At 39.7% G+C, this 25,275-nt stretch overlaps 2 protein-coding genes across 5 annotated transcripts in view; one reads left to right on the top strand and one right to left on the bottom strand.

Annotated features, from left to right (window-relative positions):
- Nt5e (5'-nucleotidase ecto) overlaps positions 1 to 25,275 on the top strand; it is a 45,450-nt gene that overhangs the window by 7,932 nt on the left and 12,243 nt on the right. For both annotated transcript variants that reach the window (XM_046431929.2, XM_046431937.2), the window contains exons 2-3: positions 11,681 to 11,903; positions 14,134 to 14,322. In XM_046431929.2, coding sequence (XP_046287885.1) covers positions 11,681 to 11,903; positions 14,134 to 14,322 — 412 coding nt within the window. The remainder of the gene's footprint in view (positions 1 to 11,680; positions 11,904 to 14,133; positions 14,323 to 25,275) is intronic.
- The window catches only part of Snx14 (sorting nexin 14), a 120,712-nt gene continuing 119,942 nt past the window's right edge, over positions 24,506 to 25,275 (bottom strand). For all 3 annotated transcript variants that reach the window (XM_058575823.1, XM_058575822.1, XM_058575825.1), the window contains one exon: positions 24,506 to 24,566. In XM_058575823.1, the coding sequence (XP_058431806.1) occupies positions 24,521 to 24,566 (46 nt within the window). In that variant the 3' untranslated portion in view covers positions 24,506 to 24,520. The remainder of the gene's footprint in view (positions 24,567 to 25,275) is intronic.

Raw genomic sequence — 25,275 nt, 5'->3', positions numbered from 1 at the left:
TTTACTTTTCAGCACTTCTACTCATCATCTGTGTGAATCGCTGTTGGATACCTCATCTATAAGATGGGAGGGTTGGAGAAGGTAGTCTTTTGATGTTACTTCTCAGCACCTCTGTCCCTGTCTAGCCCTTTCTCTTGTCTCTAACTGCCAACATAGCTCAGCTTGTCTCGGAACTTCACTTACACACAAATCTAAGTTTGTTTGACAACTTTCCTATTTCTCTTCACAGCTACTTTTAATATGTTCTTTTTTTTGGGGGGGGGGGTACCAGGGATTGAACTCAGGGGTACTCTACCACTAAGCCACATCCCCAGCCCTATTCTGTGTTTGAATTGGAGACATGGTCTTGCTGAGCAGTTTAGTGCCTTGCTGGCTTTGAACTCTCAATTCTCATGCCACTGGGATTATAGGCATGGACCACTGTGCTGGACTGTTTCTCTCTCTCTCTCTCTCTCTCTCTCTCTCTCTCTCTCTCTCTCTCTTCTCTTCTCTCCCTCTCTCTCTCTCAATCTCTCTCTCTCTTTCTTTCTTTTTCTTTTTCTATTTGTAGAAGGTGGGGATACAGCTATTTTCTTGTGGAGAGAGAGTTTGGGTCTTTTCCCAGGTACCTCCAGTTGTTCCCTGTTTCCAAATGAGGCATCCCAGAATGCTCTCTATGCAGTGTTAATAGCAAAAATGATGGCATAAGGAACAGGAGGAGAAGCAGCCCAGTTTCCAGCCTGTGGTCTTTGAGACTCATTTATTCATTCAGTCACAGATCTTCATTCAGCACTACCATGTGCCAGGCTTTGTGCTAAGTGCTAAGGATGGTGAATAAGACCTGCTAGGGTGAAACCTACTGTTCAAATTATAGTAGATGCTGCAACACCCATTTGAATCCTTGATAACTACACGGAGGCTGGGTAAAAACTTTGAAGGAGACAGGGAAACATCATAGCATAAATTATTGAATTCTAACACTTACACATGGGAATGCTCGAGGTAAAAGTCTGGTCCATAGAAGATAAACATGGGGGCCTCATTTTTACCATCTGTGCCCAAATCATCAGGGAGCAAGTTTCTTCTTCTCAAATAACTAATCCCTACAAAAGAAGTCACTTTACATTCAAGTGTTGCAAGTTCTCTCATATGAAGGAAACTCTTAGAATTACTTCAATAACAAAGTCCTGTTTGGGGGAAAGCAAATTAGCAACGCTTGTTTGGGAAGCTTGACAAACAGTTATTTGTGGCAATCATTTTTTGTTTGATTGGCTTTTGGTTTTCAGTTTTGTTTTGGTTTTCCTCAGTGTTAAGAATCAAACCCATGTAATGGGATTTTTTTTTCAAGAATGGGAAGTAATTATTCCCCCAAAGCTCAAACTTTAGAAGTTGCCAGTGTCTAGAAGTTTGTGGTTTCCACGCCTCAGAGATGGGAACAGATCCCAACAGGGGCTGTGACCACAGGCCTCTGCTTCTTTTGTTCCCGTCTGAGTCCCAGACTCTGGGGTTGGATGAGACTGGGCTCAGGTGGGTGGGTTGGGGTGGGGTGGGAGAGCAAAGGCACCTTCTCAGTTCATCTTGTCCTTGTCCTAGCATCTGTGTTTTATTAACTAAAAATGGGAAAGAACCAAATAAATATTGTACTGGGAACTTTCTGTACTTCACTCACAAATACATCTGAATGCTGTGTAAATTCCTTTAGTGTTTTATTTCCTTCAGCTACATAACTAGAATTTGAAAATTATCTTAACACTTCTTTTCTCTCACTTGAATAATTGATTCAATATGTCATCTGAACATTAGCGGGAATCCTCTAATCCCTCAGAAAGGTAGTTAAACCTGTGGGGACCTAATTTAGTTGAGCAGAATTTCTAAATGTAACAATGACGTGCACATTTTGTATATTCTATATCGGTTCTTTTCAATAGATACAGAAAACATGAAATGCTTTCTGTTCAGTATTTGTTGGTTCAATTTTACAGCATGTATTGGTGAGCAGGTAAACTAGGTTGAGCCCAAGATCTTTTCTGCCATTCCAAGGCAACACGCCCTGACCCAGAACTGTGGGCATGAGGGCAGCCCAGCATCAGAAATAGCCCACAGTGGATGGGCACAGTGGCACACACCTGTAATCCCAGCAGCTTGGGAGGCAAAGGCAGGAGGATTGCGAGTTCAAAGCCAGCCTCAGCAAAAGTGAGGCACTAAGCAACTCAGTGAGACCCTGTCTAAATAAAATACAAAATAGGGGATGTGGCTCAGCGGTTGAGTGCCCCTGAGTTCAATCCCCAGCACGTCCTGCACCCATAAAAAAGAAAGAAATGGTCCACAGTGCAAGTAATACATCAATAAAACAAACATAATTTGGAATCCTTCCATCTTAAAGATGCTGTTGAGTGCCCCTGAGTGATTGGCAAGTGAGCCCCATTGTGTAACAGTCTAGGCTCTCTCCTTAAGCCTTACATTATAGGGCTGACTGTGCAGCCTCCAGTCCTGAACAGATGAGCTGGTGTATAAGTGACTAGCCAAATAAATGTGCCTCAGGTTTCTCACATATAGCTTTTTGACATTATTACAATTGATTTCTGTAGATTAAAAAAAAAATTTCTTCTTCTCCAAATCATGCATACTCCACAGCTCTTAAATCAAGTCTTCTTTGTTTCCTGACATGCTTAATCTTCTTATCTTCATTCCCTCATTCATTTTCTTTCCCTCAGTTGTTTCTACCATTGGTGTGATTTGCCTGTGAACCTTCCCTGAGCAACCACATGTAGTTGAAGCTTGTCCTCTGAGCTTGATGAGCAGCACGTGCCTTCATCCTCACACATATTTCTTCCAACAGTTCCCATGGATTATGTATACGTGGGTGGAGGGGGCGGGGGTTGTGCTAAAGTTATGCTCGCTCCCTGTCTGCCCTTCTAGCTTCCTGAGGACAAGTGCTGTGGCATTGTTACTTGCCTTCTTAGAACCTTGTGAGAAACTAGCGAGAAGTTAAGTGATTCCCATCTCTTCCATGCACATACATTAGCAGCAAATTTGGCAGAGTAGTTAAGATACTAGCTGCTAAAACCTCACTTACCTTTGCTCAAATTTTAGCTCTGCCACTTGCCAGTTTTAGGAGCTCCGTGCCTCAATTCCCCATCTATAAAAAGAGGAACTAATAGCATGCACCTTACAGCTTATAAGGATTGAACGAGTTAATACACGAACTAGACGGAACTCACCTTGTGGTAGCAGTCTGAACTGCTAATATTTCTTTTTGCCTTTGAAAAAAAATTTATTTTTTGAAATTCCTTTATTTAAAAATTTTATAGTCCTCTGGGAACAAAAGACCAAGGCTATGAAATGTCCCCTTTCTGATTCAGATATGGGTGTCCTTTGATAGAACAATAAATTGGTCACCTTACCAGATTTCTTAAAAAAAAAAGGACTTTGACAAAGTTTCATCTTCTTGCTAACTTCCTCTGTGAAATCAAAATGATGTTCACATACACACACACCAGCAGTGCACACAGAACAGTTCAACAAACTATCCCCACCCCCCCCCAAAAAATGTTCTCCATTCACTAGAAAGTGCTAGCAAGATATTAGTAGAAATATGAAGGTAAGTTGCAAGTTTAAACATGGGGAATGAAAACAAGAGAACCCGGGCAACTGTCCAGAGAGGGTTGCTGGGAGGTCAGGCTGCGAATTGGGATGTAGTCGGCTAAGCTTTTCACCTGTTTCCTAGCAACTTGGTTTCTCTCATTTTACCACAGAGATATGGCCATTTACCAAGTTTATTTCATATCCTGCCATCTGAAAAGGTTTAATGCCTCACACAGCAAATCATAGAGTAAAATAGAGCCGGTGGAGTGAGTGGTTTTGTTACTCATTCAGTAAACATCTGCTGGCGACTGGTGCCAGCTGTTTGTCTGGTGTCACCAGGGGTCCAGGGGCAGTTGATGTGTAAACAGATGGCTACAGCCCGGACAGGTTCTATTAGGGATGAGTGTGCAAGGCACGATGGATGCACCCAAGAGATGTGCCGTGGATGTACTGTGGAGATCTCCAGGAAGCAGCTCAGTGCATCTGAAGGATTTAGTGTTTCTGGAACTGAGGGCACCTGAAGTTTAGGCAGAAAAAAATGATGCAGCTCAGAACATTTCTGGGAAATCAGGGAGTGTCTGTGTGTTATCCAAGGAGTTGGGACTTATTTTGGCGGGAAGCAGGCAGCCCTGGGGAGACTTAAAGCAGGAGTTAGAGGCAGGCAGGGCTGTGTTTTGAGAAACTCATTCTGGTGTCCTGTGGTGATGGGATTGGAGCTGGATGGATCTGTGGCTGACAGACTGGCTAGATGACTCAAGAGTGTCCCAGGGGAGGGGTGACACAGCAGAGCAGGCAGTAGGAATGTGATAGAGAGGGAGACCACTGAGGGGTGAGGCAGGATGAGAGGCATCTGGCCTTTCTGGCTGTGGGGTGGGAGGATATTAAAGGATAGGGCTTCTCAATACTTCTCTCTTTCTCCATGTTTCCAACACCTGGAATGATATGAGTCTTGAGTGTCTCCCCCGTGGGATCACTGTGATAAGCATTCTCTGCCAGTGGTTGACCTGACAGGGGACTCTGGCCAGCGCACAGAGTGGGGTGGGGAGCTATGATGACAATGGAGGAAAGGAGCAGTGACTACAAAGTCGCTGCAGTCAACTCCATAAAAGATCTCCTGAAACAAGAAAAGAGAGAGGGTATCAGGTGTCTATTCCCATGTCCCCTCCCAGGCCTGCATGTTTTCATAATGTCTGTGACCCACTTTGCTTTGTTTCAAGCTGGGAGGCCAAACGTGAAGAGGGGAGTCTTCCCAACATTTGGAAAAAAAATTAAAATTTCTGATATCACTTGGAATGAAAGTTTTGCTACAGATCCAGGCAAACAGACCAACGGGGCTATATCAGGAACTCCTCAGAGATAGTTCGCTGAGCCCTCCTCACACCTATATTTGTTTGGGGACATACGTTGCCCAGCTGAGAAAGCAGGCTCTGCCTGAGACAGTCTAACTGCTTCTCGGCCTTTGAGGTTTGCTCAGCTTTAGGGGCTTTGTGGCTTGCTTGCCTTTTATGGTTCAGTTTCCTGCTAAAATTATTTTTCATTTTTCTGTGGTTATTATGCTTCCTTATCAAAGGCTTTCAAAGTAGAACCCTGCATGGTACCTGAGACAAGAATGACTATGGTTTGTAACCCTTTTTTCTCATTACAACACACATAGAAAATGATATTGTGTAGAATTTTGGCCACCTAGACCAGAGGCTTAAAAACTAATAACTCCAGAATTGTTTCTTTTTACTTGTTTTTTCTCCCTACCAGTTACTTATTTACTTCTTCATTCATTCAATGAATATTCACTGTGGATTTTCTTTTAGATACATTTTAAATGGGCTTGGGGGATGAATTAATGCATTGTTTAATTATTTAATAATAGAGAGGTTTTGGGATCAACACCTGTAACTGATGAAGTCAGAAGATTTCTCTAAAATATTCCAGAATAATAAATGACTTTCATGGAAAGCAATCCAGTGGCCACCGGCCTGTGTCCCCTTTTGCAGGCCATTCCAACCAGCGTCAGGGCTCAGGCCTTGATCCTCATCCTGCATCAGCCACCAGCTCTGACCTGTTCTCACCTTAAGTGTGTTTGTTTCTCTTATTCACACCCTGAGCTGGTTCTCACCATTTCTTCCTGTCCATTTACTCGGTAACAATGTGAGACTTTATTTGTAGGTGAAAAGAATAGATGGATAAATGGCAGCTCCACCTGAGCAGACCGTGGGAAAGAAAAAACATAGATGTCTGACCCACTGAATCAGAGGACAATGTGGTCAGGCAGCAGAGTTTCAACATGACTGGTGCCTTTGGTTGTACATCCCATCCATGGGATCAAGTCAGAAGGACTTTTTTTTTTCTTGTTTAAAAGTGTTGCCTCTAGTATTTTTTTTTACTTGCTAAAGATCTATTTTACTGTTATTAAAAGCCAGGAAATAGATACCAATTATTTTCTTAGTGAATGGATAGAAAATAATTTTACCTCAAGTGCCATTTCTAGTTGGTTGATATTTGCTCCCTGCATTGTCTAGATAGGAAAGGATTGTGAGGCTCCTTTTAAACTCCATGGGAAAGACCAGCTCAATCAATTGGTATCTGCCATGGACAGGAAAAAAGTTCAGAGAGTCAGGTATCTCTCATTTAATTTGGCATCCATAAGATAATGGAATGCTTTGGGGGATGGGGGTTAATGGGAACTGAACTGAACCCAAGGGCACTTTGACTAAGGTGCTGAAGGTATTGCCAAGTTGTTAAGATTGGCCTCAAACTTGCAATCCTCCTGTCTCAGCTGGGATTTCAGGCCCAGCTTTGAATTCTATTTTGAATTATTTTTAGTATATAGTGTATTGGAAACAAATAAATGGAGATGTGATCACCTCATAATTACCTGTTTTTTTTTTCCAAGTAAGGACATGGGTTACTCCTAAAAGGAAAGTAGATTTTTGCCTGTAACAGAACTCATGTGGATTAAAAGCCAAACTTTAAACACGAGTTGTCCTTTATTCCTAATTGCAGGGTTTTTTTTTTTTTTTTAATAACCAAAACAAGAAACTTGGCATCAGAAGTCTTAAAATAGCCTCATTCCTCTGTTGGTGAATCATATGACCTGCTAGGTCTTACTCTTGGTCAACAGAAGTTTTTTCCAAAGCTGAAGAACTTTCATAAATTATCTATATTCAGTGTAAATTTTAACAAATATCTGCAGAAGGTGTTAGAAACATCAGACTATTCATTTAACAAGAGGATTTTGAGTCACAAAAGTATCAAATATTTTGTTCTTCACATTTACATTTTTTTCTTTCTTTTTTTTTTGATACTAGGGATTGAATCTGGGGGTGCTTAACTACAGAGCCACATCTCCAGCCCTTTTTATATTTTGTTTAGAGACAGGGTCTCCCTGCATTATTTAGGGCCTCATTAAGTTGCTGAGGCTGGCTTTGAACTCACCATCCTCCTGCCTCAGCCTCCAAACTGCTGGGATTACAGGCATGGGCCAATGCACCTAGCTTACATTTTTTTTTTATGAAGAAAAATACATTGGTTTTAATTCATGAATTCTAGGGTAACTTAACAGTATTTCATTAATTATGTTACTTTGTATTATAATGTTACTTTAATATCTGTATTTTATTTTATTTTTTTAAACATCAGAAATTTATTGGTTGCTCAAAACATTACATTGATCTTGACATATCATATATCATACATTTGTTTCAAATGTGGTATGAATTCTTATTATTCCCCCATGTACAGATTGCAGGATCACGTTAATTATACAGCCACGTTTATACATACGCTACACTAGTGTCTATTGTATTCTGCTGCCCCTCCTATCCCCTTCCTATCCCCCCTCCCCTCCCCTCCCCTTTGACTTTACATGGCAAGATAGTGTTCAGCTGGGCTCAATGGAGAGTAGGGAAAGTTTCTTTCATGTAAGAGCACCAGGGGTTTGTTTGTTTGTTTGTTTTTCTTTTTCTATAGTGTTTTAGGCTTTGTCCTGTAATAAGAAAGTGGTGGGGGCAAAAAGCCAGGCCTGGAGCAGATGCTCATGTTGTATCTCTGTGATTCTGGTGTTGGAGATATTGAAGGCCATTTTGCTAGGCTCCACTCTTAAATTTCAGGAAAGTGCATTTGGTGAAATTTAATGTTGGTAGTTAAAAATATACAAGGTTGTTATAGGGATAAAATAGGGTTAATGAATGAATGAGTCAGTATTAGAAATGCAATGTTTGGAAAGCAAAAGACAAGGGTGAGGAGAAAGAGAATATGATTTAAGATCATGGAAATCCATTGCCTAACATGACGGTTAAACAATAAATAGCAAGTACAATTTAGCTATAAAAAATTTACAAGCACACATGAATAAAGTTGGGTGAGCAATTTTTAGAGAAGACCAAAAAAGGAGGAACAAGAGTACAGTCAGCCCTTTCTAGCTGTGGGTTCCAAATTCATAGATTCAGTCAACAGCCTATTAAAAATATTTGGGAAAAAATTGTGTCTGAATATGTACAGATATTTATCTGGCCATTGTTCTCTAAATGATAACAACTATTGAATAACATTTGGCCTCTAATAGGTAATATAAGTAATTCAGAGATGATTTATGGGAGGATGTGCATAGTTTATGTGCAAATACAAAGCCATTTTATAGAAGGGACTTTTCTATGAGGGATTTTGATATCCTTTACGGTCTTTGAACTAATCCTCAGTGCATATTGACTATATCTACTCTGTGTATGTAGGGTTTTTATTGCTTTATGTTCTTCTTTTAGGTGGTCTTTTTCTGGTATATTTTCGTGTTATTAATAAAATAATATCAATGAATAAGTAGATCTATCTATTTAATCCTTTTCTTGAGTGCCTGCTGTGTGCCTGCACTTTGGGGGGACTTGATCTAACTAGGTGAGTGGCATGATCCTCCTTCTGAAGACCTTATGAATCATTAAGTTCTAATAAGTGCAAGAGAGGAAACATAGGTAGGAGGAAGTCAAGATGAGGATATGAAAATACAAGTGTCTAAAGAAAATAAATATTTATAGAGGGAATTTTCTCCTGCATTAATCTTTGTACAAAAATTATAAAATTGTAGGAGAAAGAAAAGATATATAGACTGTTCTGTTCATTGGCCATTGAACAATGCACTCTCCTGTGCTCCAGGGACTGGTGGGTGTCAGACTACCCAAGTGGGCAGGTAAGAAGTCTGCTGGGCTGCAGAGGGATGGGGTTGAAGAGAGGAAAGACATCAAACCTTGCTATTGCTGTGTGCCGGGCCTTAGGCAAAGCCCTTTCTGGCCAAGCATGGAGGTTCAGAAATGGAATGGAACAGAAGTGGTTCTAGCCCCAGCTCCACCACTTACACTTGTGTGACCTCCAACAGTTCCTTTAACTTCTCTAAGTCTCAATTTCTTCATCTGTAAAATGAGCCTGGCAATAGCAGTACCAACCTCACACAAAACCAGCCTTTCTGTAGAAAACCTTTTGTTATTGTTGTTGTTTTAGTGCTGAAGATTGAACCTAGGTCCTCCTGCCTACTAGGCAAGTGCTCTACCACTGAGACACACCCCCAGCCCAGATCACTTTTCATTATTCTGGCATGCAGCAAGTGTCTAGTGAATGCTAGTTCACTTTAATTACCACTTTCATTTTATTCATTCATTACCCTTTCAGAAGAAACTGCCAGAATGTGCCCCAGGCCACTCACTGTTCATAAGTGGTAAAGCAGCTCTGCCTGGTTGCCTCACACATTAGGAGGCAGGTGTTAGAGATAGCCTGCAGGGGAAGGCGAGACCAGAGCTCAGAGAGCCTCTGAGCCTCTGGATGTTGGATTTCATACTATAGGTGCCTCTGTGGGACCTTCAGATAAAGAGCGACAAACTCAGATTTGCAGTTTAGAAAGACTATTCTGGCAGCAATATAAAGAGTGGTTTAGAGAAGGGAATGGAGATGGCTGAAAGTCCAGCGAGGAATTCATTGCCTTAGACCAGGGGGAAAAGGCACTGACTACAGTGAGGCAGGAGCAATGGGATGGACAGAAACAGGAGCATTTAGGGCAGGGGAAGGAAGCAGATAGGAGGGGAAAGAGGAGGGAGAAGGAGAGATGAGTTGCTCCAGGCTTTATGGCTTTGTTGACTGGGTACACAATGGCACCTTGGACCCAGAAGGCAAATCTCCTAGGAAGGGGCTTTGAGCTTGGCGAGCTTGGGGTACTTTGGAGCCACTGAGGGGAAATAGTCAGTTGACATACAGATCCAGAAATTGGGAGAAAAGTCTGACTGGAGAATTTACTTTTGGGGTTGAAGGTATGAATGTGAATGAGATCATTTAGTCTTTCTGTCCACAGCATGGAGCACCATGGATCAGGGCTCTTCTCCCCACGAGTTTAGGAGGAAAAAGACAATCAAAGTCATTATTTCCAGGAGACTTGTACTCTAGTAGGGTGGTGAGGAGAAGTCATTAAATAAGTAACAAATAAGTGAAAAGTGTAACTTCAGCCATTTCAAATGCTAGGAATATAACGTTACTCACAGGTTGGATAATCTTTTATGAAGAACAGTAGAAACATTCACTGCAAACAGAACAACCATACAGTTAAGCAACATAATTACTATACTATAACAAAGAAGATTTATTCCACCATGGGGAGAAAATTTTCTGTGCAAAGAGAGCACCAGAAGAAAAAAATAAACAACCCCCCGAAACCAATTTCCTAATGCTAGGAGAACCTTAAGTCTAGATCAGTTTTTAGGAAGGAACTTAATTAGGTAAGAGGAAGAGATAAAAATCAGTAGGTCATCAGAGATGAGGGAAAAGGCAAGTTCAGAAATTCAGAATTTACTAGGGGAGGCAGCTGTGTGGGAATGTACAGATGTTGTGTTGCTTTCTCTGCAGAAACATACACCCATGGGAATATCTGCACAACCCTTTAAGTCACCGGTAGTCATTGGATGCCTGCATGCCACAAGAGGGGACTATAGTGCTGAGCAGGACAGAGAGGGTGGACCACGGTGGCTCAGCACCCGGTCCAGCCAGGAGACAGATGTAAAAGAATAACTCTACAAACATATCATTGTGGGGTGTGAAATTTGCTAAGAAGAAATGGGTGAGGCTGAAAAGAATATACTCTGGCCCTTGTTAGCATAAGGGATTGCTAGCCAGCCAGTGCCTCCAGGCTTTGCCCAGCTGACCCACAAAGACAAGCAAAACTGGATGTGATATTTACGTTTGAGATTGTCTGGTTTGAGTACTAAGTCAGCAGAATCGTCTAAGCAAGCGTGTGAGTGCCCAGGGGAGATGGGTGTATCCAGCAGGCAGTGGAGGAGAGTGTTGAGTGCTCTGGGAAAGGCAGATGGCATGCCATGTTTCATAAGTGCGATCCTGTATGGAGAGGGTGCTTGAAATCATCCCTGCTCCCTGTGAAGCCTTGTGCTCAGCGTGGGTCCAGAACCTGCTGAAGGTCACATGGTCATTTCAGCATGAAGTTCATTCTCAAGGTGAAGCTGCTGTGAACGGAAGAAAGGGTGGCCTGGAGCTGATGGAAGGAAGAAGCCAGTGCCACACAGTAAAGTGTGGGGATGCTGGATCCTGCTTCCTTCCCAGAACTAGAGGACCATGGGAATCCCTGGGAAGAAGCAGCTGTGGGAACCTGGGGGAATGAAGGCCTGGGAGATGTGACCAGGAAGGAGGCTGCTGGTCTCTGCTGACAATTCCTTTGAGTTGTCTCTTGACGAGTCCTGTTCGTGTTAAGGGCTAGGTCTGAAATGTGGTTCTATGAGAGAAAACAGAACACGAAAAGGCAGGGCAGAGACAGGCATAGGCAGACTCTGAAGCCCCCTCAGATCAGGCACTGGCGAGACAGCTTCAACTAGCTCTCCAGTGACCCTTGGGCATTTTGATGGCACCTTCATTGATGGGCTGAGACCTGGGGGAGCAATGATAGACCTGCTCATGATCTGAGTGTCCCTGGTCCATTCCAGGATCCCTGAGTGAAATCTTGGAAGTATCTGGCTGCTGGGTTTGTCTCATAGAACCTAGCTAGTTTGGGGAAACACTAGGCTATAATATTTTTAAAGTATGTTTTTATTGGAAATTCCAGAATACCTAATTCTTTTTGTTTTTCCCCCCTTTTATCTAGGCCCTGGGAAATCACGAATTTGATAATGGTGTAGAAGGACTAATGAATCCACTCCTCAAGGAGGTCAACTTTCCAATTCTTAGTGTAAACATTAAGGCGAAGGGCCCATTGGCATCTCAAATATCAGGACTTTATTTGCCATATAAAATACTTTCTGTTGGTGGTGAATCCGTGGGAATTGTTGGATACACTTCAAAAGAAACCCCTTTTCTTTCAAATCCAGGTACTTTCTACTTTTATGCACATGTGATTTAAAAATAGCTGGGTTAAATCAGACCTTGGTAGTATTTTTATGGATTGTAGGAAAAATAAGAACAACTGGGCAAATGATGTACTTAGGATGACATTGAGTCTATGTTCTAAGTTACTTCTTAAAGACATAATGCCTTCTGCTCAGTGAACTCTTTGTTGACATAGAAAGTATCTTTGTTTAATTCAGTGCATTCAAAACTACAAGTGAAGTCTGGCAGGGGCTGTTCCTATAGATCTCTGGCCCCTAATCAAGCCAAATGACCCATGCATCTACAGATATATAACTTGTATTTCTAGCACATTTAATTATTTTAATTAGGCAATGGAATTCCTGCAATGTAATTCTGCCTGTGAGATAATAAGTAAGATGTTTAATGTGTCATAAATTGGTAAGGCAGTGGAGAAAATTGAGCAGGAAGGAGAGGGCAGGTGTGGGCAGGAGCATATACCTTGTCATTTTAAAGGGACTCCCAGAGAAAGACTTAAGAGAGGGCTGACCAAAGAGCCTTGGGCTTCTTGGGGTAATCAACAAGAAACAGGCTTCTCATGTTAGACTATGGTGGCAAAGCTGTTGCAACTCTTGATTTTTTTGGCGGGGGGTAGGTGGGTACTGAGGTTTGAACTAAGGGGCACTAAACCACTGAGTCACATCCCCAGCCCTATTTTGTATTTTATTTAGAGATGGACCTCACTGAGTTGCTTATTACCTAGATTTTGCTGAGGCCGGCTTTGAACTCGCAATCCTCCTGCCTCAGCAACCCCCCCTTCCCACTGAGCTACTGAGATTTCAGGTGTGCACCACCACACCCAGCTGCAACTCTTGATTTTTAAAAGTAGCTTATAAGTTATGACAACACAGCAAGTCCAAACCAACTGTGAGTGGCTAATTTTCAGATTGTCTGGTTATGATGTCAGCAGTGTTGTTTATCTTCAATGATAATTTGCACATGTGGAATTGACATGCAGTTAGGACTCCACAGAAGCATATGGAAACTCCTGAACATCACAGTGTAAGGAGATGTAACAAGGGATGCATTTTTAATAGTCTTGTTGCTCTTTGGAGAAAAACATTTTTCAAGCTGGAATTTGCAAACTTTCATTTTGAAACTTCCTTATGGGATGTTCTTTTACTTCATAATCTTTTTATTTTTTCAATTTGGCATTTTAATTTTAGTGCTGGTTCTTAGAAATTAGGGTAAGGAGTCTGGATCAACTAGAGGGACTGCCTTGCAGCAGAGAACTGGGTTCAACTTTAGAGCAGTGTGTCAGTATTTTCAGTGACCTTCATGCTAGTCAGAGCCAAATAACTCAGAACTTGCTGAGGTTCAGCTATAGAGACTAAGGAACTGGTCATCTTGAAGCCAAAGTGCACCAGGCTGAGCAGCCAGATCCATGCTTACCAACAAGAGATTGTTTATTACCACCGAGTGTAGGCATAAGCAGCAAGTGAAGAATGTACACACTTCCAGTGCCAGCAATGTTTAGATGAGATCCCTGTTCAATGCAGATGTCAGTAATGCTCTAGTGCTGACGTCATCCTTAAATGAATAGACCAAGTTATCAACTGCCATGTTAAAATTAGCATCCAAGGACTACTTGCTGATAGATTTATGTTTGAAGGCTAATTATCCCAAGTTTCCAAACACAGCCATGGAGCTGCTTCTATATACATCAGGTTTATATGCTCAGACATTTCTGCATTGACATTATGGAAGTTTACATATAAAAAGAGATAAACAAACCATGTCTGTGCTCTCCTCATAGTTTGGGATTGAGCTCAATTTTAAACTAATGCAACATTAAGTAAAAGTAACTGGGAATGTGGATTTGAAGTTTTATTAGCTTCCTACGGGATTTGTCAGTAATATATAAATACATTTTAGTCTTAATTGAAGAGATTTAACAAATTAAGTTGTCCACTAGGCACAGTGGTACACACCTGTAATTCCAGCAATTTGGGAGGCTGAGACAGGAGGATCACCAGTTTGAAGCCAATCTAGTTAATTGAATGAGACCCTGTCTCAAAATGAAAATATAAAAAGGGCTGGGATTATAGCTCAATAGTAGAGCAAGCCCTGAGTTCAATCCCTCAGTACCACTAAACAGAGAAATAAAATAATAAAATTAATTAAGATGTATATACTTAGCATGTTAGTATGTAAAATAAGAATATAATCAAAACTATTTATTTTGTCTCTTAGGAACGAATTTAGTATTTGAAGATGAAATCGCTGCATTGCAACCTGAAGTAGATAAGCTAAAAACTCTAAATGTGAACAAAATTATTGCACTGGGGCACTCTGGTTTTGAAATGGATAAACTCATTGCTCAGAAAGTGAAGGGTGTGGATGTCGTGGTAGGAGGACACTCCAATACTTTTCTCTACACAGGTAACTGTTTCAAAAGACTTGCATAGGCCAGGATGTCCAGATAAGGTACTTTGTCTTTTTGGCCTTCATAACTGATATTTTTTATTTCTATTGTTATCCAATATGCAATATGTATTTTATAATCTATAATACATTGTATATATGCAGTAGATATGGAATAGGAATGTAGGCATTTTTACTCAGAGGCATTCCAAGAATTTATTGGTTTTATGATTATTAATTCCACTTATTTATGTATAAATACATACAAAACACACATATAAAAAGATTACCAAACCCCATGCAAAAGTCAGTTTATGGATAGACTTATATCTAAAGTCAATATGTCATATAAATTTTTTAAAATTTTTTATTGGTACATTATAATTAATACAATGGGATTCAGTTTTACATATTCATACGTGAACATGTAGAACAATATCACTTGGTCATTTTTGTTCCCTAGTATCTCCTCTTTCCCTCTCTTCCATCCCCTTCCTCTACTCTACTGGTCTCCCTTCTATTTTCATGGGATTTCTCCGCTTTTATCCTTATTAAAAAATGTTAGGGGCTGGGGCTGGGGCTCAGTGGTAGCGCACTTGCCTGGCATGTATGAGGCACTGGGTTCGATTCTTAGCACCACATAAAATAAATAAAGGTGTATTAACAACTAAAAAAATTTTTTTTAAATGTTAAGCATAAACAAAATAATGTAAGTAGGGCTTGTATTGCTGACGGTGACAGAATTGGATTTGTAGGTTGCACAGGTAGCAGAGACTGAAACTCTGGGTTTGGGTTCTTACTCTCCTGAATGCCAGGACTGAGGTCTCTATTCAGTGCATATATCAATACTGCTCTAGTGCTGACATCATCCTCAAATGAACAGACCAAGTTATCAACTGCCATGTTAAAATTGGAAACCCTGTGTGGCTCCTGGTGCTCAGAGGGAGATGTGTTCTCACCACTGACCTAACTGTCCCAGCTTTTTACTCAGAAATTCTAGTTATAAAAACTTTTGTTGTTTTTTTTTTTTTTTTTCCATTTTGAACCTATGGTCTCCCAAAATGTTTGAATCTGCTGGTTCTGTCTTTCCCACCTGTACCTTGAACTACATTGATCTTTGAAGAGCACACAAGAAAAGGAGGAAGAGGAGGTCTGGCTAGTAAACAGCATGTTCATCAGCAGCTGGTCTCCCCTTGGAGAGACTTAGGTGGACTATATAAAGGCATCCTGCTTTTATAATTTTGCAAAACTCAAAATATTCAAATAAAAAAAATATTCAAATAATAGGAAATATCAAAAACTGTTAAATGTGGTTATCATCAAGACAATAATTTTTATTTTTTATAGTACTTGTAAGTTTTTTCAGATACTGGATATGTTACTTTTGCAATCAGAAAATGAGGGAGAGGAGGGGAGGAGAGGAGAGGGGAGAGGAGGGGAGGGAGTCAAGGGAGGGACAGACAGACAATATTGAGTCAGAAATCCTCATTCCTGATTACCTTAGCTTCAAAATGGGGATGATAACTTTTGAGGTGCAGCATTGTGGTGAAAATCATGTGAGGTGGGATATGAGAGTGCTTTTTAAACTGTATGTAGCTATGCCCTGGATGCAGTGAAATGGATGTGATTTTTTGCTTACCAGTAAAAATATGTCAATTAAAATTAGGACTCACAAACTAGGGCTGGCCTTCACTTAAGAACATAATGCCAATATTCATGTTGTGCTGAGTCAACCCCTTCACATGTATTATTTTATCTTTTTGTAGTTACAGTTAAAGAATAATTTCAAACTGAGCTTTACCCATTAGTGGTTTTAAAAGCAATTTGATAGCTTATGACTTGTAGCTTTTTTAAAAATAGACTGGACTAAAATAGACTGGGCACTTACAATGTTTATAAGAAGGATAAATATTGTTACACAGGAAAAGAAGTGTATTAAATAGTGAGACTAGCCCCAGGCATATGCAGGCAATCAGTAAGTGTGACAAAGATGGTGATAGACAGTGCTGTGAACTTTTTTCTTTCTTTTTTTTTCCCTGGTGTTGGAGATTGAACCCAGGGCTACTCTACTACTGAGCTACATTCCTGGCTCTTTTTATTTTGAGAGAGGATCTCACTAAGTTGTCCAGGCTAGCCTTGAACTTGCAATCCTCCTGCCTCAGTCTGCTGAGTTGCTGATATTATAGTCATGTGCCACTGAACCTGGCAGTGATAGGAACTTCTTGGGGTAGGTACCATTATACCATCTAAGAGTCACTTTAGTAGCTCCAGAAGTATTACATAGACTAAGAGATTCAGGATCAGGGAAAATCCCAGCAGGTCCCTGGGCAGAAGTTACGACTCTGAAGTCCTACTAACCCCACTACTATCTAATGGTGGAATCCTCTTTTCCCTCATCTGTAGAATAAGGGTGGTAAAAAGAGTACCCATATAAAGGCTCGTTGTGATTTTAATACATGTAATGAATGGATGTAGGTAAATAGCATCTGTCTTAGTCTTTTTTCACTTGTATCATGAAATACCTCAAGCTGGAAACTTTATAAAAAAAGAAATTTATTTTATGCACAGTTTTGGAGGCTCAAAATCCAAGATCAGCCAACCTTATCAGTTTGGCCTCTGACAAGGTCCTTTTGGTTGTATCATAACATGGCAGAGAAGGAAAAAGGGAAATGGCCCTATGCAGAAGAGGCCAAGCAGTGGGGTGGCCTCACTTTCTAAGAACCCACTTCTCCAGAACTATCTGGTGCCTTGCAACAACTGCATTAATCTCTTCCAAAAATGATGCCCCAATGACTTCATTCCCTCTCACTAGGCTCTACTTCTTCTTCCCCTTCTCTTTCTTCTTCCCCTTTCTCTTTCTCTTCCTCTTCCCATTCTCCTTCCTCTTCATCCTCTCCATCCTCTCCTTCTCCTCCTCTTCCAGTATTGGAGATTTAGCCCAGGGGCACTTTACCACTGAGCTACATCTCCAGATGTTTGAGAATAGAGTCTTGCTAAGTTGCCACCACTGTCCTTGAATTTGTGATACTCCTGCTTCAACATCTTGAATAGCTGGGATTACAGGAATGAGCCACCACACTTGGCTTAGGCTCCACTTCTTAAAGGTTTCACCACATTTCAGCATTTCAGCATTGCTGCACTAGGGACCAAGCTTCTAGCACATGAACCATGAGGGGACAATCCACATCTAAACCACAGAAGCCTCAGAACAGGGCTAATACTTCCACAGAGCTCTTACAAACTCATTCTATGAAACTAGTATTACTCCGCTACCAAAACCTGGTAAGGACATAGCAACAACAAAAAAGAAAACTATGGACCAATATTCTTGATAAACACAGATCCAAACATCTTCAATGAAATACTTTAAGTTGCAATTAGTATCATATTAAAAAGATCATATACCATAATCAAGTTGGCTTCATTTCAGGGATGCAAGTTTGGTTCACCATACACAATTCAATGCATACAACACAGCACATAATTAGAATGAAGGATAAAAATCACATGATCATCTCAACAGATGCAGAAAAAGCCTTTAATAAAATTCAACATCCTTTCATAATGGAAGCCCTGAATAAAGTAGGTAAAGAAGGATCATATTTAAACCTAAAAAATCCTATCTATAGCAAACCTACAGCCAAAATCACACTGAATGAGGGAAAAACTGAAAGCATTTACTCTAAAATCAGAAATGAAACAAGATGTCCACTTTTATCACTCTTATTCAGTATAGCACTGAAAGCTTTAGCCAGAGAAATCAAGAAAGAAAAATAAATAAATAAATATAAATAAAAAATAAAAAGTAGAAAAGTAGAAAAACAAGAAGTAAAATTATCTCTGTTTGCAGATGATATTATTCTGTTTCTAGAAAACTCTAGAGTACACTAAACATCTCTTAAAACTGATAAATTCAACAAAGTAGCAGGATAAAAAATCAATATGCAAATATATAACTTTCCTACAGAGCAATAATGAACTTTCTGAGAAAGAAATCAGCAAAATAATCCCATTCACAATAGCCTTTAAAAAAATTAGGAATAAACCCGACTAAGATAGTGAAAGACATCTACAATGACAATTATAAAACTCTAAAGAAAGAGATTGGAGAAGACACTAGAATATGGAAAGATTGCCTACGTTCACAAATTGGGAGAATTAATATTGTTAAAATGACCCTACTATCCAAAGTGATATACAGATTCAGCATAACCCTCATCAAAATGCCCAAAACATTCTTCATATAACTAGAAAAAAATTCTAAAATTCATATTTAAACCAAAAAGATCCAGAATAGCCAAATAATCCTTAGCAAAACCAACAATACTGGAGGCATCACAATGCCTGATTTCAAAATATAGCACAAACAGCATGGTATTGACATAAAAAATAGACATATAGACCAATGAGATAGAATAGAAGATCCGAGAATAAATCCATGCATCTACAGCTATCTGATTCTTAACAAAGAGCCAAAAACATACATTAGAGAAAGGACAGACAGCCTCTTCAACAAATGGTGCCAGGAGAACTGGATAGCCATATGTAGAGATTGAAACTAAATCCCTATCTCTCACTCTATACAAAAATCAACTCAAATGGATCAAAGACCTTAATGTAAGACCTGAAACCTTGAAAACTGCTATAGGAAAACACAGAGGAAATAATTCAGTAGACTGGTATAGACAATGATTCCCTGAATAAGACTCCCATGTAATAAGAGTAAATAAGAGCAAGAATTGACAAATAAGACCACTTCAAATTAAAAAGCTTCTGCACAGTGAAGGAAATCAACAGTGAAGAGACAGCCTACATGATGGGAGAAAATATTTGCAAGCTATTCATCTGACAGAAGATTAATATCCAGAATATGTAAAGAACTAAAAAAAATCAACACCAAAAAAAACAAGTAATCCAATCAATAAATGAGTAAACAATCTGAACAGACACTTCTGAGAAGAAGCACAAGTGGACAATAAATATATGAAAAAATGTATAACATCTTCAGCTGTCAAGGAAATGCACATCAAAACTATACTGCAATTCTATCTTACCCCCATCAGGATTGCAATTAGCAAAAAAAAAAAAAAAGAAAAGAAAAGAAAAACTAGCAAGAAAAAAAAAATAACAAATGCTGGTGAAGCTGGAGGAGTAGGAGAGGGGAAGAAAGGAATACTTACACACTGTGGGTAGGACTGTAACTTAGTACAGCCACTATGGAAAACAGGTTAGGGGTCCCCCCACCCCCTGCAAACAAATATAGAACTACCATATGATCCAGCTATACCAAACCTGGGTATATACCTGAGGCACTCAAAGTCAGCATACCCACACTATTGCAGCACTATTCACAATAGCCAAGCTATGAAACTAGCCTAGATGTCCATCAGCAGATGAATGGATAAATAGAATGTGGCCTATATACACAATTGAGTGTTATTCAGCTATGAAGAATAAAATCATGTCATTTGCAGGAAAACTGATGGAACTGGAGATGCTCATGTAAAGCAAAAGCAAGACACAAAAAGACAAGTATTGCACATTTTCTCTCTTTTATGGAAGCTAAGGGATGGGGAAAGATAAAAGTATTAGGAGGGCTAGTAGGGAAGGGGTTGGCAGAGAGAGTAACAGGGTGGATACCATCAAAGCATGTTATACACGTTTGGAGATTTCAAAATGAAATAATTATCTTGTGCAATTAATATGCACCACTAATAACATTTTTGTTTGAAACACCCTTCCCCAAGGCTTTTCTCAGTTTTTCTGAGACACTGTCAGAACCCTAGGACATGCAGGAGCTGGTTATGTCTCCTGTCCCTTCACATTAGAGAAGTATTCTAAAACATTTTTGTCTGTGATCCATAAAAAGAATGACATTTTACAGAAAGACCCAACACACACATGTACATATTGTGCATGTGCATTCACATACAAAGACACACATTCACACACATAAGTGATATGAAACTTTCACAGAATGCAATCTGATTTTCTGTTCTCTGGTTTCAGTTTTTTAAAAATACTAGTTACTACTCATTAAATTAATTTCCTTGGATTGTAGCTAATGAATATTTTTGAAAAACTCAGCTTTAAAAAAAGAAAAAGCCTCAGCTTTAAATGAAGCATGAAGCAGACCATGAACCATCCAAGGAGTCTCATGCCTCCTTCATATGCTGAAGTCATCCCTGGGTCCCTGTCTTATCTCCATGCCATCTTATTTAATGCCATTTAGAGCACCAATGGGACAGCCTAAGGCAAGCGGCAGTTTATATCGAGCTCCTGCCTCCCATGAATCCTGCAGCCTACCCTCCTGCTCTTGTCACTGTTATTCCAGCCAATGAAATCCTACAACAGAGGATGAAAGAGAGATTTGAGGATGAAAATTATACTTGGTTTATCTCTAAATCTTGAAGTAAATAATTACAGTTTCTGAGAAAACTGGTGTGACTGAGTTTTAGTCACTGATTTCACATTTCTTAATGGCTTACCAAGATTAAACTTGTTCTGAAACTCTTCTATTCAACACTGGTTTTGAGGATGGAACCTAACAATGAAAGACAATGCTAGGGCATTTTTGCCCATTTAAATACATTTTCCCAGCCTTAAAAAAAAAAAAACTCCTCCAAATCATTTTATGGAATTCACAGGAAGTTAAGATAATGAATCTCTTAATCATGTTTAGTTAATATAGCTAAAATAATACATCCCTTGGAAATTTAATTCTTGTTAAGAACCATCTCAGTATACACGTGCATGTACACACGCACACATACAAACCTGAAAGAAAATTTTCCCAAGTACCTAGATGGCACTCCACTATTTTTTGTTCTATTATTTAATTTTTAAATATCCATCACCACCTACTAGTTTTATTGTATTGTAGCTAGCCCTATTTTTAAAAATCTCAGCTCTCAACGATGCATGACTAATACAGCTCATGACCTGCTTCTCTTCAAATACTGAAAGTCATTCAAGGTTCCTTCAACTGTCCTCCTCTGCTAAAATCACCTGGCCATTGCCTGACCATCTCACATCAGAGAGAAGAGGACTCCCGACCCCCCCGACCCCCGCCAAGCTTACATAATGTTAAGGCTGCAATGACAAGGCCAGAATGCAAATGCTTTCTCTAAAGGAGCTTAAATCTTGGAGTCCTTCAGTGGACCCCAGAGGCCTTTGGAGAAAAAAGTAGTAAAGGGAGTGCAAGTTGAAACCTGCAGCAGGTACACCAAGGGAATCTGTTCCCCTGGAGACTCTTCAAAGAACTCATAAGATGCTGTCTTCCTGATTGCCACCAATATTTTAACTAAAGTTTAGGTTCAACTAGTCAATCTGGTGAACTGTGGCCTAGGGTCAGTTTCTGTATCTACAGAGATGGTTAGAATTGTTAGTGCTGTTAATGGCTTCCCCTCTAGAAACTCATCTATGCATAGAACTTGATTGTTTACTTTTCAAGATTTGAGGAAATAAAATTTTTGGTAGAACAATTTGTAACTTCCTTAGGCTACTTCAACGAACTTAATTCTCCTCTAACCCCTCTGAGGCTCATACCCTGTCCCCTTCTTATCACTATCAGCTAATGGCCTCTAAGCACACTCTCACATTACCAACAACTGAGCACTGGCTTTTCTGTCTTCTCCTGTCCAGCTCCTGCCTTCCTTCTGGTGGGGTGTCCATGTAGATGACTGATGCAGTAAATGAGATTCATGTTTCCTTGATTCCCTTCCCCAGTGACTGTTCCCTACACTCCATTGTAAAAATTTCACTTCTGAAGCAAAGGACTGAAAATTGGTCATTGCCAATGTTGCTCCAAAACTCCACTCTCCAACTCTTTTGCCCTCCTATTTCTAGAGTTCTCCAGAGCTGGGCTTTGCAAATCCTCCAGTCTTGAACTCCTCTTTTCCTGTCAATCCAGCAGCCTTCTCATCTCTCCTTCCTAGCCTGGAAGCATTCATTATATTCTTTTTTTTTTTTTTTGGTCTTCCACAGGAAAAATTTTTTAATATTTATTTTTATTTGTTATAATTAGTTATACATGACAGTAGAATCATTATATTCTTAATCATGCCATGATGGACACACGGGAGGCAGGTGTCCAGTATTGTTGCCAAATGAATGTTAACAGAGAGCCTTTCAAAGTTTAATTTTTAAAAATTTGATTGTTAGGCTTTTAAAATTAATTATCTAATATTCATCACTTCTGGATTCAGAAGCACATTTGTTGAATATGAAACTCAATTTTTTTCATTTAAAGAGCAGAAATTACATTGATAACTACAGAATTTTGTTCTTTAAACAAAAGGAGTTGACGTTGTAATTATAAAGAAGACAGACTAGAAGAACCTGCTGCATGCTCTTGACTCTACAAGGAGCAGATGCTTCCCTGCTGCATTAGGATAAGTGGGGAGGGCAAAAGATTTTTGTTATAAAAAGCATGATTATCGAAACTCCATCGGTGGAAATTCACAGGCAGATAAACAATGCTTGCAAACAACAAAATTAGAAAACATATTATTATTAGAAAACCATATTCACAGGACAAGGAAATATTGTCCAACAAAGAACTGTTTCCTTTGGGCATTTGATAGGGACTGCTGACATCTGTGGTTTATTAAGTAAGCTGGAGTATCAGCAAAGAGCAGAGGTGTGGCTAAAGCTTCAAAGATGATTTCCCTCAGTCTTTTTGAATGAGATAAGCACTGGGACTTCCTTGTTCCATTGGTCACCCATTCAGGGCATTCAGTAGACCTGCAGTCGTCATAGCCCAGCCTCAGTATTTGCTTCCTTTACAGAGCAAAGCCAGAGGCTTCTTATTAGAGATTTTTGTAGCACATTAACACCAATCTTGCTTTCTCAGATGAAATGAGACTATTCAAAGCCAAAATCTAAAAAGATTGACTGTAAAACAAATGATAGTCAAGACCCACTGGCAGGGCTGAGGTATGAGGAAAGTTGATGACAACCATTGTGAAATCCTGGGACCATGGGACAGACACTGGATATCCAGAAGATGGGAGTTGGTGCTTCCTTAGTTTTGCTGCCTGGTGATTTTCTGCAAAAGTTAGCATTCCTTTGACTTCGTAGGAAAACAACTTGGGGACTTTGACCTCTGCAGACAGTTCCCTCCTTGGCTCCTCACTGCTAGTCATCTGACCTTGAACTTGTTAAATACCCTGAGCTTGAGCTTTCTTTCTTTCTTTCTTTTTTTTTTTTACTTTTTTTATTAGTTGCTCAAAACATTACAATGATCTTGACATATCATACATTTGATTCAAATGGGGTACATAATCTTATTTTTCCACATGTACAGATTGCAGGATCACATTGGTTATACAGCCACCTTTATACATAGGGCCATACTTCAAAAGATGGAAACAGCTATGTAGCTACTTCTGAGAATTGTTATAGGAACTAAGTAAGAGAAGCCTGACTAATACACATGTTCTAAGTATTTTACTAAATGAATGATTTCTCCCTAAAATATATTCTGCCACCAATTTCCCTCTTTTTGCTACTCATGTATTTTTAAGATTGTGAAATTTTAATAAGCCTATGAATAATTTTTTGCTTCATTTACCAAATGTTTTGTAATGCTAGTTTTATTTTTTATAATAAAAATTTAAAAGAACTCTCTAAAACCTATAAATTTAACCATTAATCCCAAACCTGAACTACTATATTGTTATTAAATTAAAAAAAAAAAAAAGTTCTCCCAAATTTGAGAATCTGACCCGAATTTTCTAAATGAATCTTCTTCCTTTTAAAAGATAAGAAACTGGGGGTATACTTGTTTAAACCAAGCAACCTAATGATGCTTCTCTCATTTACTTGCTTTTAGGCTATTAATTTCTCCCCAGCCCAGAAACATTTGTGGATGGGAATTGGTAACTGTTCATCAGTAAGAGAATATCCCATATTTTTAATGCATAATTATGCAAATAATTAAATAAATTGTGGTATATGTGATTACAAAGTAAGCTGTGAAGAGAGCAGTACAAGAGCTAGGGGTGTGGCTCAGTGGTAGAGTGCTTACCTGGCATGGGTTCAATCTCCGGGATGACAAAAAAAGAAATGCTGTGAGAGCCTGCCTTAGGAGAATCTGACCAAGAGAATTACCAGTGAGTGTTTCCCTGAGAAACTGACATTAGGACCATGATCAGAAAGACAAACCCCAAGGGTGAGTAATCATCATTAGTCTTTATTGAGCACTTACCTTGAGTCAGTCTTCTCCTGCTGCATTATCTTCTTTAATCCACCAAATAACCCTGTAAGGTTGGGTATTGTTACTTTTTTCCATCTTCCCCATGATTAATAAGTTGAAGGGAAAAGATGTGACTAATTCACCCATGGGCCTCTGGCTCCAGTCTTACTTCCTGTGTGAAGGCTCTTGGGCAGTTGGGTATGGTCCAAGAATAGGAAGAGGACAAGATTGCTGAAGGGCAGAGTCGATGTTCTAGAAGAAGCTGTGAAATAAGAAAAGGCCACCCTGTCTAGGCCTTACAGTTTATGGTATTCATATTATGGTCAGTGTTTTCCCTGTAGCCAGTAGGGAATATCTGAACCAGGTTGTACATGATCATATGTGTGTTTTAGGAGGATCACTCAGGCTACTGTGTGGGGACTGGATTAGAAAGAAGCAAAGAAGAGGCCAGTGAGGAAGCTCTGGCAGTAGCCCTGTCAGGAGATAAGAGTGGCCAAGTCTCTGGCTTAAGTGGGGAGATGGTGGCAAGGAGACTGATGAAAGCGGTGTGTGATGGGAAAGCAGTGTGTGATGGGAGTGAGCCCTTCTGAGGTGTGTGAAAGAGAAGCTTGAGGCTCTTAGAAACAATGATTTGAAATAGGTTGACTACCATTGTTTTTATCCAGTCCTTTTTATGAGGGCCCCAATTCAGAAGTCATCAAGTTGGTTCTCACATGTGTCAAAGCCACAGTGTGCAGGAGGAAGGCTTCATCGCAGATCACACAGGTCACACT

The sequence above is a fragment of the Marmota monax genome, unplaced genomic scaffold (genome assembly GCF_021218885.2).
Source record: "Marmota monax isolate L192 unplaced genomic scaffold, Marmota_monax_Labrador192_F-V1.1 WCK01_AAM20220418_F8-fsc00013, whole genome shotgun sequence".
In the NCBI taxonomy this organism is placed as follows: domain Eukaryota; kingdom Metazoa; phylum Chordata; class Mammalia; order Rodentia; family Sciuridae; genus Marmota; species Marmota monax.
This window is presented reverse-complemented; position numbering and strand designations above follow the sequence as displayed.